The sequence below is a fragment of the Cebus imitator genome, unplaced genomic scaffold (genome assembly GCF_001604975.1).
Source record: "Cebus imitator isolate Cc_AM_T3 unplaced genomic scaffold, Cebus_imitator-1.0 Scaffold975, whole genome shotgun sequence".
In the NCBI taxonomy this organism is placed as follows: Eukaryota; Metazoa; Chordata; class Mammalia; order Primates; family Cebidae; genus Cebus; species Cebus imitator.
In genome coordinates, this window is record NW_016108290.1 from 105,911 (window position 1) to 121,133 (window position 15,223).

The 15,223-nt window shown below is 55.6% G+C and overlaps 1 protein-coding gene across 1 annotated transcript in view; it reads right to left on the reverse strand.

Annotated features, from left to right (window-relative positions):
* Positions 1–3,334: 3,334 nt before the first annotated feature.
* LOC108298497 (mitotic spindle assembly checkpoint protein MAD1-like) overlaps positions 3,335–15,223 on the reverse strand; it is a 15,191-nt gene continuing 3,302 nt past the window's right edge. Inside the window, exons 3-9 of the mRNA XM_017521168.2 lie at positions 13,939–14,079; positions 11,268–11,447; positions 8,121–8,245; positions 6,667–6,748; positions 4,752–4,882; positions 4,477–4,591; positions 3,335–3,492 (exon numbers count right to left, since the gene is read on the reverse strand). Coding sequence (XP_017376657.2) covers positions 3,427–3,492; positions 4,477–4,591; positions 4,752–4,882; positions 6,667–6,748; positions 8,121–8,245; positions 11,268–11,447; positions 13,939–14,079 — 840 coding nt within the window. The 3' untranslated portion in view covers positions 3,335–3,426. The remainder of the gene's footprint in view (positions 3,493–4,476; positions 4,592–4,751; positions 4,883–6,666; positions 6,749–8,120; positions 8,246–11,267; positions 11,448–13,938; positions 14,080–15,223) is intronic.

Sequence of the window (15,223 nt, forward strand, 5' to 3'; positions counted from 1 at the left end):
GCCCACTGGCACGGGCCCAGGGCACTCCCAGCTGCTGAGCCCTCTGCTTTCGGGATATGTGATGTCACCTCAGGTCCCCACGGCTGAGGGGAGGGGATCCCCAAGCTCGCCCATAGAAGCACACGTGTCTCCACACATGAACAGCAAGTGTGCTCACCCCTCCCACGGGACCACAAGCGGCAGCTATGGCCCCGAGGCCCCAACTTCTCACTGCATCTGCGTCCCCATTGCCCACTTCATCGCCACATTCAATGTTGCCTGACATGGGCTTAAGAAATCCCTAACAGCTGCCCCAAATCTGGTCCCTAAAAATAGAAAGTCCAGTGTATCTGTGGTTTACCCAGAAATAATGCACTTTGTTTTTGTTTCTTTTTGAGAGACAGGGTCTCATTCTGTCACTGGAGTACAGTAGTGTGATCACGACTCACTGAAGCCTTGACCTCCTGGGCTCAGGTGATCCTCCCACCTCCGTCTCCTGGGTAGCTGGGATTATAGGTGTGCCCTGCTGAGCACAGCTATTTTTTTTCTTTCTTTTTTGGTACAGACAGGTCTCAACTATGTTGCCCAGGTTGATCTCAAACATGTAGGCTAGAGCGATCCCCCTGCTGCAGCCTCCCAAAGCACTGGGATTACAGGCGTGAGCCACTGTGCCCAGCCAGAAATGCACATGTTTACCAAACCCTCTATGAGCCAGAAATGCACATATTTACCAAACCCTCTATGAGCCGCATTCAGTACCCCCAGCCTGCATTCCCAGGGACTGTGACATGGGTGCTACCCCCACTAACATCGAGCATGAATCAGAACCACATTCAGACACCCACCCTGTGGTGCACAGGAAACACAAGGAGCGGTGGGGAGCCCTGAAAGGGCCCAGGCTCGGCAGGTGACCGAGCACGTGGGGAAACCTGCCCTCTACCAGACCCACGGCCAAGGCCAACGCAGGAAACTAGGGGTCAACCCCCACAGCGAGGATGGCTCCATCCCTTCCTGGACATCAGCCTCTGACTGCTCAGAGAGGTCGCTCGCACCAGCCGTCTCCTACTCACAGGGCCCTCCACAAGTACACGATGGCATCTGATCTTCACACGCAGCGGGGAGGAGAACTCCGTGTTCCCCTTTCAATGAAGAGAACACTGGCCCAGAGCAGCGCAGTGTCTTGAAACAGGTCTTACTGTCGGTGGGAAGGGGACTTGAATCCAGCCCCCCCAGCCCCAAAGTACTATCTATTTTCCTCATCAAAGCTGCAGGGTGCCACATATGCATGCCACTTGCCTCCCACCCCACTTTAAGCTGGAAGTGGACACAGGCAGCCCACTTCCACCAGCCCTGCAGACCGACCCCTCCTCTCCCCCATGCAGGGCCTGGCCAGTAGCACCCCAGGCCAGCTCATCTTCACACCGGACGGTAGCATCCAGGCCAGCTTGTCCTCATGCTGGCCACACCCAGGCAGCACCCCGAGGCCAGCTCACCCTCACACCAGCCACCAGCACCCCAGGCCAGCTTGCCCTCACATAGGCTACACCCAGGCAAGGCACTCAGATGCGGGAACAGGGCAAAGGCTGATAGAGCAGCAGTTCTTTGTAACCAACCAGAGACAGCAGCCAGCTGTGCCAGGTCTGTGTGCCTGACTGACGCTAAGTGCTCCAGGGCAAACTGCACACTTGGACCGTCCAACAAGGCCAGGCCCATCAGGCACGAGGGGGCCTCTGATGTCCCTCACAGGAAAAAAGTCACGGAGGTTTCTCATCTGGCCAGAGTATCCCTGGAAGCAGAAGGGTCGCCTTACAAGCAATTAATAAACCCAGTGAACAGACAGAAGCACAAAGCATTTAGGCCCCGCTGAGGCCGGCCCTGCAGAAGTCCGTCTTCTACAGGGGGAGTTCAAAAGGAGATGGCAGCCCAGGCCACACTCTGATTTAGCAAAGCTCAAAGAAGATGAAGGGGCATTTTCAGGTGACTGAGAACTGAAGCCAGTAATGCTGATGAGAAGGTAGTGGAATCCAGAACCAGCAGTTCAATGGTACAGTCACAGGACAGCTCTTTCAGAGAGTCTCATCTCAGTCTCCGCCTAGTTTCCAGAGCAGCAGGAAAGACAGGCAGGAAGCGGGAAGCCTTGAAATCTCACAAGCAAACACAAGAGGCGGCCTCAGCACCAGCACCAAGGCCATGAGCCCCAGGCTCCGATGACTCCCTCAAAAGCATCACTCTTGCACCTTCCCGAGACATGGCACACCAGGGCAACCACAAAGTGGGGCCCAGGCCAGAGCTGCCAAGAGGCGGTCACCTGCAGGGGCCCAGCAGCTGAAGGGCGGGAGCCAACCAAGCCGCTGCTGGAGAAAGATGAGTACAGGCCCTTGAGATGGATGGGGTAGGACAGACAGGACCAGAACTGGGAACAGTCCCGCTCTCCTGTCTGTAAGAATGCCATCCCCAGCACCCGGGGTGGTCCCCCGGCAGCTCCACCTCACATCCTTCCACCCATGCACTGGCACTCAGCTTGGCACAGACTGGCTGAAGAGGCTGCTCCAAGCACCAGACAATAGTCTTCCACTATGGTGGGTGAGAACTGTTTGGATCTCCATCCCTGCCCACATCTCATGTTGAATTGTAATCCCCGGGGCTAGAAGTGGAGTCCGGTGGGAAGTGTTTGGATCATGGGGGCAGATCCCTCACAGTTTGGGGCTGTCTTCATGATAGTAAGTTCTCATGAGATCTGATCATTAAGAAGTCCGTGGCACCTCCCTCCCAGCCCTGCTCTCATGCACTCTCTTGCTCTCTCTGTCTCTTTCTGTTTGTCTCTCTCTCTCTCTCTCTCTCTCTCTCTCGCTCCTGCTTTTGCCATGTGACATGCCTGTTTCCCCTTCACCTTCTGCCAGGACTGAAAGTTCCCTGCGGCTTCACCAGAAGCTGAGCAGGTGTCAGCACCACGCTTCCTGCACAGCCTACAGAAGTGTGATCCAATTCCACAGCTTTCCTTCATAATCACCCACTCTCAGGTATTTCTTTATAGCGATGCAAGAACAGCGTAATATGGTGGGTTTTTCTGAACTCTAAAAACTCAGCTCATCTCCACTGGTTACAGTTCCCTAAAATAAATGATTTTCTCCAAAAGCAATTTCTTCCTCAGGATACACCAGAAAGAGTCCTTTCACAAAGCGCCACAATGCAGGGCAATCAGACACCTGCCACTGGTTTGCTGTGGATATTCTGCTACTCAATGAATATGTTACTAAGGCTTCAGCAGGAAGAGTCGCTCAGCTCCACTGCCCCACCCACTGGGAAAGGCCTCATTGAACCTGAGCAGCCCAGGACAAAAGGCCCCCACCAGCCTTTTAGAGACAGTGCCCGTGAGCAGGAGGCAGACTCTGCTCTTCCCCAGTGACCCTTCAGAGAAGGTGGGACCCCGAGGCACCTGCCCCCTCCCTACCTGACATTCAAGCCCGTGATCTGGTCCAGTCTCTCCCAGCTTTGCAGCTTGGCCAGCAGCCTCTGAAAAGAACAAAAGCACGGACCCTGTCATCGCCTGCCACAGGATTATCACATAAGACTGACAATAATGATCACGGCGTTGAGTCCCGGACCTCTCAGGAGAGCCTACCCTTATCTCTGAGCTGGCCACTAAATGCTCCAAGTCTGCTTGGAAGAGGCCGGGTTATTCTTCCCCAACTGCAGAAGTCACACTGTACGTTTCATGCCTCACACTGTGCACTTCATTCCTCACTCCTTCCTGGGCCCATAAATTCAGGTATGAATCCCAGCAAGCAGGCTGGGCACAGTGCTTCACGCCTGTAATCCCAGCACTTTGAGAGGCTGTAGGTGGTACAAGAGGTCCAGAGATTGAGACTATCCTGGCCAACATGGCGAAACCCTGTCTCTACCAAAAATACAAAAATTAGCTGAGTGTGGTGGCACATGCCTATAGTCCCAGCTACTCAGGAGGCTGAGGCAGGAGAATTGCTTGAACCTGGGAGGCAGAGGTTACAGTGAGCCAAGATCACGCCACTGTACTCCAGCCTGGCAAGAGAGCAAGACTCCATCTCAAAAAAAACAAAACAAGGACTACAAATGGAATATCTTATAGTACTCTAGTTCAGAAATCCAAAATGAGTTTCCCTGGGCTGGAATCCTGGTGTCAGCAGGGCTGAGTTCCTTCTTCAGGTTCCAGGGGTGAGACCACTTCCTTCCTCTTTCCAGCTTCCAGAGGCACCCATGTTCCTTGGCTTGTGGCCCCTCCTCCATCTCCACACCCAGCAGGAGCTGCCAAGTCTCTCTGATGTCACTCTGAGCCCCCAGGCTGGCCAAGGAGCCCCTCCCCACTGTGGGCCTGCTGACCTGTGACCTGAATCGCCCTGCCAGGGAAGGTGCCGTGTTCACAGGCTCTGGGGATAAGGCATGGACCTCTCTGGGGACCTGCCAGATTCTGCCTCCCACCCCATCACGCAAGGGCACGACCCACTCCACGCAGACCCTCACCTCGTTCTCCAGCTCCAAGCCAACCAGCGCCTCCTGCATCTTCTCCTGGCGCCCCAGCTTCCTCTGCAGCCCTTCCAGTTCCTCCTGGAGCAGCCCATTGGTCTCTCTCATCTCCCTGGCAGTGCCACAAAGAGTTGCTCAAATAGCCACACACCCTTCATCTTGGGGATGAAGCCAAGAGCCCAGGAGCCCTGCCCCTACGGGGTATGCACCGCGAGCTCCTGGGCACAAACCCAGACTCACTACAGGCTACTCCATCCCCCATGCCCCCTCACCGCAGGCGTGCACTCTCCTCCCGCAGCTGCTTCAGCTCCCGTTCCAGCCTAGGGAGTCGCACCAGCTCAGACTTCATGTTCTTCACAATCGCAGCATCCTGCTCTTGTAGGGACAGCTTCTGCTCCAGATCCTGTTGGAGGCCAGGGACAGAAAAGAAGGGAAAAATGAACCATGAAGAGACCTGGAGAAAATCACACACACACGGCTAAGAGAAAGAAACTGGTCTGCAACGGCTACACGAACTGCAGGATCCAACCACAGGACATTCTGGGAAAGGGGGAACTATAGAGACAGCAAAAGTTCCGGAATTGTCAGCTGCTCAGAAGGAGAGAGTTGGGGATTAACTGGGGAAGCACAAAGGATTTTTAGGCAGTAAAACTCTTCTGTGTGACGCTCTAACAGTGAATATAGAACATTTCACATTTGCCCAAACCATACACTGTCCCACTCCAGGAGAGACGCTCGAGGGACCTGTGGACTCTCCCTGACACTGATGTGTCCAGGCAGGTTCATCACCGTCACACGGGCTCCACTCTACCAGGAAAGGCGGTGTGTGTTTTTTTTGGGGGGACGGGCAGGGAGCAGGGGTGCACAGGAGCTCTACCTTCTGCTCATTTTGCTGTGAACCTAAATCTGCTATAGAAAAAAGCATCCCGTAAAAAGTAAAGTCACTGAGGCCAGGAAGTTCCTCCACTAAACTGCCCCAGGTCCTCAGGAGCCTCCATGGCTCAGGATTCTCCTCTGGGAGGCCTTCCCGGGCTGCACCAGGGCCCTCAAAGCTGCTTCCAATACTGAGCCTCGGCATTTAGTCCAGGGCAGCTCTTCCCAACACCGTCCTCCCAGCCCACCACGCACTGGGAGCTGGCATTCACACCACACACCGCTGGGCTGCTGTGCACACCACTGTCCTGCCCTCAGGGAACTATCTAGAAGCAAAAGTCTATCTCAAGTCTGGCCCAAGGTGACACTCCATGGTGAAACATCCCACCCTCCCGTGTCAAGCCCACTTCTGCCTCTCTAATAGCACGTGTATAACAGCTTAGTCTTTCCAATAGTGAGGACAGGCTTTTCCCTATGGTACCCAGTCTCCTTGGGACACAGCTGACATCTGTGAGCAGCAAGTCACTGAACAGGCACAGGAGGAAACCACGACCAAACCAGACGGTCATTCAACAAACACTAACGGAGTCCATCTCTGTGCAATGTACCAGGTCAAGTGGCAGAGACAGTGATGCAAAAGACAGACACCAGGCCTCACCGGCCAGCAAATCCTGACAGGTGGGCCGAGGGATGCAGACGGGAGGACGAGGGGCAAGGGAACACCACCAGGAGGTGACATGGCAGAGGCTAGGTTGGGGGTGACAGTCAGCTCTGCAGCCAGGAAAAGCTGTTATGAGGCATGGAGGTGAGGGTACATGGGGGGCCAAGGGGGCACAGCCGGAGCACAGGGTCTGGAGGCTGCTCTCCAGGCAACAGGAGCTAGGAGAGGGATCCGGAGTCAGCATCTCCCTGGCATGCCCTCCACAGGGAAAGGGCACAGCATGAGCTTGAGTAGGTCACCCTGACTGAGACCCAGCTCCAGCTGTGCAACTGTGGGCAGTTTTCTCAGCCCCTCTATGCCTGTATCATCTTCTCACACTCTTCAGCACTTGACATCATCGTACATTCGGACATTTTCTCTCCGTGTCTCCGATTAGTCTCCATCCTCTAGGATGCACACTCCCTGAGGGCAGCAGCATCTGCCTCATTCACCATGGCATCCCTGGTGCCCAGCAAAATGCCCACCACACAGGGCAGCAGCAAACCTCACAGGAGGCCCACGGAACTCGGCACCGACGCAGAAAGGCCGACAGGGGCAGGAGAGCCAAGACCACCACAGGGATGTCCACAAGGCACCCGACACAAGCAACTCACCTTAATCTGCTGCTCTTGGTCTGCTCTCGCTTCTTGGCTGGCCTGGAGTTCCTGGATTTTCTGACTGGCTTCCTGCCATTTTCTATTAAAAAAAAAATACATCACATACAGAAACAGGCATGTGGCAAGGCCAACAATTCTCTTCAGCCTGAGATCCACCCCAGCACAGACCCACACACGCTCACTCCCATTTCAAGGTTCAGGACCCCCACCTGCACAGACCCCCACACAGCACTGCCACTGCATGGGTACCCCAAGGTCCTGGGCCCCAGCCCCTGCTGGCTGGCTCTGGGGCCTCAGTCTGCTCATCCGCACGGGGTGCACAGTGAGCCCAAGCCGCCTGCAAGGTCCTCGATAGCAGCGGCACCCACAGCTTTCACCTGCTGGCCGCAACACGCAGCCCTGGAGCAGTTGTGGCAGAGCCCCACCCAGAAATGACCTCTCCTCTCTACTACGAAACTAGAACTCTCCTAAAACCACATCTGCTGAGGGAATGGTCAAACTCTTTAGGAGATGCCCATGGTGCTGGGCATCTCCTAAATGCTGGGTAGGAGATGCCCCCGGTGCTGGGCATCTTAGAAGGTGCTGACCGCACCTCCACGGAAGGCTCTCACGTCTGTACCTTGGCTGAGCCCAGCCCTGTGCCTGGACATCCCTTCCCAGCCACATCCCCAGCACCTCCAAGACACATGGTGCTACCCTTTAAATCTAGCCCTTAATAGGGCACGGTGGCTCACACCTGTAATCCCAGCACTCTAGGAGGATGAGGCAGGAGAATCACTTGAGGTCAGGAGCTCAAGACCAGTCTGGGTGACAAAGTGAGACCCCCATCTCTACGAAAAACATTTTGTAAAATTAGCCAGTTGAAAAATTAACCAGGCATGGTGGTAGGTGCCTGTAATCCCAGCTACTGAGGAAGCTGAGGCAGCAGAATCACTGAACCCAGGAGGCAGAGGTTGTGGTGAGCCGAGATGGTGCCACTGCACTTGAGCCAGGGTGACAGAGCGAGACTCCATCTCAAAAAATTAGCCAGGTGTAGTGCAAATGCCTACAGTCCGAACTACTCTAGAGGCTGAGACAGGAGGATCGCTTGACCCCAACAGGTCGAGGCTGCAGTGAGCCATGATTTTGCCACTACACTCTAGACTGGATGACAGAGTAAGACCCTGTCTCAAAAAATAAAGTAAAATCCGCAGAAGCCCTCTCCAGGAACGAGTGTGAAAAAGTTGCTGCCCCACTCTGCTCTAGGAACATGAGGACACTTTCTGGGATCATGGTCCTGGCTCCAGGGGCCTCAGTGTCTGCCCCTCTTGACTGCCTACGAATTAGGGCAGCATCCAGGAGTGCATCCATATCCCACCCAACCCCCAGGAGAGAGGCAGACCCCAAACCCCAACCCGTGACCCGACCCCTGCCAACTCCTGCCTTGACCCCACACCCAGGCCCCCACCCACTTGTACTGCAGGTCCAGCTGCTCCTGCAGTTCCTGCTTCTCCGACTCCAGGTGTTTCACCTGCATCTCCTGATCCATCACGTTCCACTGCAGTTCCGAGATCCTCCCCTTCAGTGTGTTGATGGTCTGAAAGCAGAGGGGGCCAGAGAGCCACTTAGTAAGCCAAGACCATGAGCACCGCAGGGGGCAGAGGGGCAGGGAGGCAGGGGCCAGAGAAGCAGGAGGGCTGGGGCAGAAGGGCAGGAGGGAAGGAGCAGAGAAGAACAGAGGCAGAGAAATAAAGGGGCGGGAGGCAAGGGGGCAAGGGGGTAGGATACAGGGGGGAGGGGGGTCAGGGGAGCAGGGAAGCAGGGGGCCAAGCTACCTCCTCCAGGAGGACATGCACCCAGGCAAACGCTGACATGCAGGGCCCACCCTTCTCCAGGCGCTCCAGAACAGCACAACTCAGACCCCGCCACAGGCCAACCAAGAGCTGACGGAAAACACCCAGGCCCCAGCCAGGTCCCCTGGAAAGGAGGCTTGGTGAGGAGGCTTCAGAAGCAAAAGCCCCCACCAGCCAAGATGGGCCTGGACTCTCAGGCCTGGCACCTGGCAGTCTCTGTGCCAGTGCCCCACACTCCCAAAGTCCCACCAGGCATCCACGTGCCTGCCACACCATCACTTTGGCCTTCCCTCCAAACGTGGCTCTTGGCATCCCTCCCTAGCCATCCCCATGCTACTGTGCCGGCTGTTTGCTAATGGCACCACCTTCAAACAACAGCAAGGTAATGGCCAACCAAAAGGACAAAGATGGAGGCTCTGCAGAGGGCTGGGCAGTACCTGCTGGCAGGCCATGTGCTTGGAAGGGGAGTGCTTGGCACGGGAAGGAGCCACCTGGGGAGGCGGTCCCTCCAGCAGCTTCCAGGACAGCAGGTGCAGGTCTCCTGACATCACAGAATGCAAATGCAAGCAACCAAACCGCCACACTTCCTCCTGATCATTCCCCACAGCCAACCTTCTGAGGACCCTAACTCCCTAGAAAAGCTCAGAAAACCGCAGGTGTTCTCGGGTCAAGCCAATGTGAAAAGCCAGATGGACAATGAGAAGCATCGCTGTAAGCGAACACACAGAAACACATGGGGTGATGTAAGCCCCGGGGACCACGCATCCAGGGCAGGACAATGGCTAACTCACACAGCAAACAACCTGGGGGACCTGGCTGGGCGGCACCTCCGCAAACAAGGAGGCCACAGCACTCATTTCCCTGTCCCAGAGAACCCGTGCCCAGCTCAGGGCCGCTGAAGCCCATCACCGCTGTCCACCCAATGCCATTCTGGGAAGGCCCGCGTGGGGCTGTGCGTGCTCCCTGCACACCCACAATCTGTACGGTTTACTTCACCACAATAGTGAGGGGCCAACCTGAGAGTCAAAAAAGAAGAAAGGTATTGAAAACATACTAACAATAAACACATCCTCCCAGAGGTCTTAAGACACAGCGGGTGCCAGGGGTCAGCCAGATGCAGAGCCGAGCCCACCTGCCCGCAGGGGCACCCATGTTGTAGGGGACGCAGGACAGTTGGCAAGGAAGAGGCACATAAGATAATTCCAGAGTAAGGAGGGTGACAGTCAGGGCCCTGTCACCAGAGAAGGAGGCCAAGGCCTAGTGAGCAGGGAAGGCTTTCCTGAGGAGCTGCCACCTTGGCTTAGACGTGACAGGGCACAGCAGCAGCATCTGCACGTGACGAGCTTCCTTTCACTGCGTCCCACCCCACCGGGCACCACTCTGCACCTCCTACAGTCTCCTGCTCCTCTGCCCCTCATGGAGTGCTGGGCACGACTCACCCTTCCCCATGGAATCCCCGACCTGCCTCCGGCACAGCCCAGCACACAGGGCCTGGAACCCAGAGCACGGGCAAGGCAAGAGCCGCTTCTCAGGAGCCAATCACGCCTCCTCTCCTGCCCATATTCCCTCCAGAGGCAGCTGGGGGAACAACCTGAACACGCCTCCCTAGCCCTGCCCAAAAAAACAACCACAAAAAGCTTCTGGACCCCTCCAGAAGAGCTGCAGATGGATAACGCACATGAGGCGCTGCACGCCCACCCCACCCGAACCCCACACCTCCACCCCCACACCAGCAGATTTTCATGTTTCCTTTTGCAACTAGCGACCTTGATCGCCACAGAATAGGCACAGGAGAGGTCAGAAGACTCCAGTTTCCACCAGCACCCATGTCCGCTGTGTCTAAAACAAACGCAACCTTCAAATGGACTGCAGTTCACACTGGCTCCAGTTCAGAGGCAACTCTCCGACGCCATATCAGATGCCTGCAGACCTTGCCAATAGTCGAAGAAATGCAAATCCAGACATGCCTATTTAAGTTTCCTGAAAAAACAACAACGATTTCCAGAAAAGACCACCATCCACGACAGGGAAGGCTGCAGGGAAACTGGGGCCCTCAACTAGGGCTCTAAGAGCAACCACCACAGAGACCGACATCGCTGGGGACCTTATGACCCAAACCTAGGGGTCTGTCCAAAGCAAGGGCTAGAGGATGGGCTACGTGTCACATACATATGACGAGTGAACGCAAACACACTGAACATTCACAAACGACAAAAAGCAGATTCATCAACCGTTAAAATTCATAATTACAGAAGAAAAAAAATGTTCATTTTTTCTTGAGAGAGAATCTCGCTCTGTCACCCAGGCTGGAGTGCAATGGCATGATCTTGGCTCACTGCAACCTCCACCTCCTGGGTTCAAGCAATTCTCCTGCCTCAGCCTCCCGAGTAGCTGGGATTACAGGTGTCCACCATCACGCCCGGCTAATTTTTGTATTTTTTGTAGAGATGGGGTTTTACCATATTGGTCAGGCTGGTCTTGAACTCCTGACCGGCTGATCCACCCACCTCGGCCTCCCAGAGTGCTGGGATTACAGGCGTGAGCCACCATGCCTGGACCAAACACTCAACTTTTTAACTGAAAACTACAGAATGGAAAATTACTACTTCTACTGATTACAGCTATGCAAACAACACGGCTGCCCGTGTGGGAAACACACCTAAAAACACAAAGGTGGCACTGTAGAGGGAAACAAGAGCATGCATTCCCTCTCTCGGGAACACGGCCTCAGGAGAGTGGACCCAGCCCAGCAGAGGCCCCACTCACCTCGCCGGCCTGGGCCAGGCTGTCCTCTTTCTCACGCAGCCTCTTGCTGGTAGCGTCCAGGCTCTGCTGACACTGCCTGCTGCGCTCCAGCTGCTCCTGCATCTTCTCCTCCGCCCCGGCCTCACGCTCCTGAAGCTGCCGGATGCGCGTCAGGAGCTCCTGGTTGCGGTCAACTTCACGCTGTCAAGAGAGCAAGAGTAAGATGCCACATGCCGCCCATGGGAGGGTCAGCGGGGAGTGCTCACCCCCACGCCTCTCTCAGAACAGGCTACCGAGGCACCAAACAGAGCCAAGCAGGACCCGCCAGCCAAGTCAGCGGCAGAGCCAGGACGGGACCTGGGACCCAGCTCAGGCATTGGCGCCCCCACTGAGACACCATGACGTGAGCACTGTAAGAGGTCAGGGCTCCCAGGAAGGGCACTTGGCACAGATCACACACACACTCGTCACACCATCTGCTCAGCGGTTGCCTCTGCAGGGAAAGGGAGCATGGGAAATGTGAAATTCAGAATGGACCTTGTAGAGAAGCTGAGCTCTGCAGCACCAGCAGGCCCTGACTAAGCACACTCTGGCCGGCACTAAAATGAGCTGGCACTCCCCCAGCGAGCAGATGACAGGAGCAGAGACAGGTGGCGTGGACAGGAGGCTGCAGACAGAAGCAGTTTACACTGGGCTCAACTCTGCCACATATGCACAGCATCTCACTCAAACCTGCAGGGCCACCCCGCAGGATTGGCCTTGGGGAGGCCACGTGGCTCTCGCTGGTTAGGATGGGACAGAACCAAGAACCATGCTCAGATCTCCTGATTCTAATGACTCACAGGCCTTGCTGAGTTCACCGCCAGGCAGGGGAGTCCCGGGAAGTGAAGACGGTGAGTCTTGGTGGAGCCCGGCACTCCAGGCCCTCTCGCCCTGCCTTCCTCAGGAAGCGCCAAGCACTCATGAAGCCCAGGGCAGAGTACGTGCTTGTGCTACCCTTGTCCAGGGGACTCCAGCCCAAAACCTAGGAGAAGTGTGACAGAGGGTGGCCACCTTCTGATGGCTGACCCGCACCTCGGAGGGACTCCAGCCCTTGTGAGCTGCAAGAGCTGTCTCACCACAACCAAGAGACCCTTCTGTGATGCAGAACAAGAAGATAGCTGGGGTTTTCACAGGGCTCCGCTCAGCACTGTCACAAGCTAGATGTGGCACTGGGCCTGGTGCTGCCAGTCCTAGTGCAGACAGGGCAGCCAGCAGGTCCCTGGACTTCAGACACTTAGGTTTCACCCCCAATAGGTATTTCCAGGAGGAACTCCAAGGAACAATTGGAAAACTACTGGTTCCGACTGTTCTTGGGGTCTCATGCGGCTGTGTCTGTGCGCAAGGAAGGAAAGCCCTATTGGAAGGTGGCTGAAGGGAGCCACCTTCCAACAGGTCCTCTCCCTCTTGCACACTCCATCCTCCTACCCTAGAGCCAGAGCCATGCCATAAGCACGCTACCTCCAAACTAATGGTGCCACTAAACTGGTGCCACCTCTCCACCCCTAACCAGGGAACCTCAATAGTCAGGGAGATTCCTGTGTCCTCTCCCTCCCCATCCCACCAATTCAACCAGGACTGTCCCTCCTAGGACCCACCCAGGCCATGAGCAAAAGCCCCAACCTCTCAGGGAAAACAGCTCTCAAAGCAGCATGGGAGCCACCCCAGAGGCAGCAGCACCCACCCCGGCAGTGTCTTGGGCTCACTAAGCCCACACAAAACACCACAGCCAGGATCCGCAGGCCAGGGACAAGGAATCCAAAAAGCATCACACCCCAGAAGACGTGAGCTATTTATTTTTCTAGGGCCTAGGAGTGTGCGTGAATAAACTGCATGAGGTCGGCGGGGGGAGGGGCTAGACACATCCACCAGCAAGAAAGGGCACAGAGGCCCGGGAGACTCTCCGTCCAATGCTCTGCCTGAGCCTTGGCAGCAGCCACAGCTGATCAGCACTTACTGAAACCCTGGCAAAGTGCTGTTAATCAAAGCAGAGAAGATCGGCACATTCAGTGGAAACCTAATTCCCGCCCCAAGGACAAGGAGCTTTCCCTACTGCCCTGGGCAAGCCAGGAGCAATACCCAGCTGCCACTGAGGCCGGCACTCCTCGCTACAGCCCTCCAACCCAAAGGCCTAGCATAGACCCAAGAACCCATTCCACCCCGTGAGCTCCTAAGCCTGTCACTCCTAAACCATTCGGCATTTCTGCCAGACCTGCCTTCCAGTTCTTCCAGAGGGAAGACGAAACCAGGAGGTTTGTGTGCCAGTGCCGCAGCCTCACTGAACAGACACAGCAAGGGGCCACCCTTCGCAATTGTCCCCATTTCATGCCACCCTTCTCTAGGACATCAAGCATAACTTATACCTGGGCCCCAGCATGAGTGGCCTCAGAAGGAATGTCCTGGCAACCGTGGCACAGGGCATGTCAGGCTTCCAGCCGGCTGGGTTCTGGATTTCTCATAGCCTGACAGGTACGGTGCACAACCCCCTTGCTCCCAAGGACTGGGATCTGATTTCTTACAGCCTGGTAGGTACTCTGCATAGCCCCCTTTCTCCCAGGGGCTGGGATCTGATTTCTTACAGCCTGCTAGTTACCGTGCAGTCCCCTTGCTTCCTGGGGCTGGCTGGGCCAACCCTCAACGCACCTGAACCCACCTCGTAGTTCCTGGCACTGGTGCTGGCCACTCTCTCCAGCTCCACTCGAGCCCTCTTGTGACTCAGCTCCATCTGCATCTTCTCCCACTCTATCTGGATGAGGTGGGACTTGGAACGGATCTGCTCTGCTCTTTCCTCCAATTGCGCAGATCACACCCAAATAACGAAAGAATCCTCAGTGACTGTATCAAACAAGGTGAGTGACTCCATGCAACAGACACACTCCCTGAGCACCCGTTCCCGCAGGGCCCAGGCTCAGTCTTGATGTTGTCCAGCCACTGGGCCCCTGGCTGGGGAATGGGAGAGGGACAGGTGACAGGAAGGTGCAAAAGCCTGGGAGGAGGAAGACATCTCTTGAGATGACATAAAGCATATTAGTGAACTCAATGGCCTCGAATGCCACCTATTTATTTACCAGCCAATGGCTCTGTGGGTCACAAGTTCAGACATAGGTGGCTGCATTCTCTAATTTATTTACCAGCCAACAGCTCTGTGGGTCACAAGTTCAGACATAGGTGGCTGCATTCTCTGATCCCAGGCTAAAAATCAATGCAGTGAGCCAGGACATGTTCTCATGTGGAGCTCAGGATCCTCTCACAAGCTCACAGGGATGGAGAACGAGGTCTCCTTCCCTGCCAGCTGCCAGGCCAATACAGCTGTCAACTCCTAGAAGATACCCACATCCCTTGCCATGTGGCCCTCTCCATCTCCAAAGTCAACCACGACCAATCTCCCTTGTCAAACCCTCTCCTGCCATGTCTCTGACTGCTCTGCCTCAGACACCTGGACTCAGGCTTCAAGGGCTCACATGAGTAGATCAAGCCCACCCAGGTAATCTCTACCTTAAGGTCAATAGATCTGAGATCTTAATTATATCTGCAAAATCCCACAGCAACGATACCTAGTCAGTATTTGACTGAACACTCGAGAGACAGTAGAGAAGGTGAGTGTACACCAGGAACCTGGAATCTGGGGGCCTCTCAGAAGTGGACCCACCACACAGCGCTAGTGATTACAGGTGAGCTGAGTCTCAAAGGGCCCCAGAGACTTGCCAAACAGTTCCAGAGCCAGCCTTTGGGTACGACCTGCTTAGCTGGAGGAAAAGGCAGAGTCACCGACTCTTCATGTGGCCCAGAGCTTTGCAGTGCAGCAGCACAGCATCTCCCGGCACTTAAATGCAGAGTCTCAGGCTACACCCCAGACCTACTGAATCACAATCTTCTCTTTAGGTCGGGCATGCTGGCTCATGCTTGTAATCCCAGCACTTTGGGAGGTCAAGGCTGGT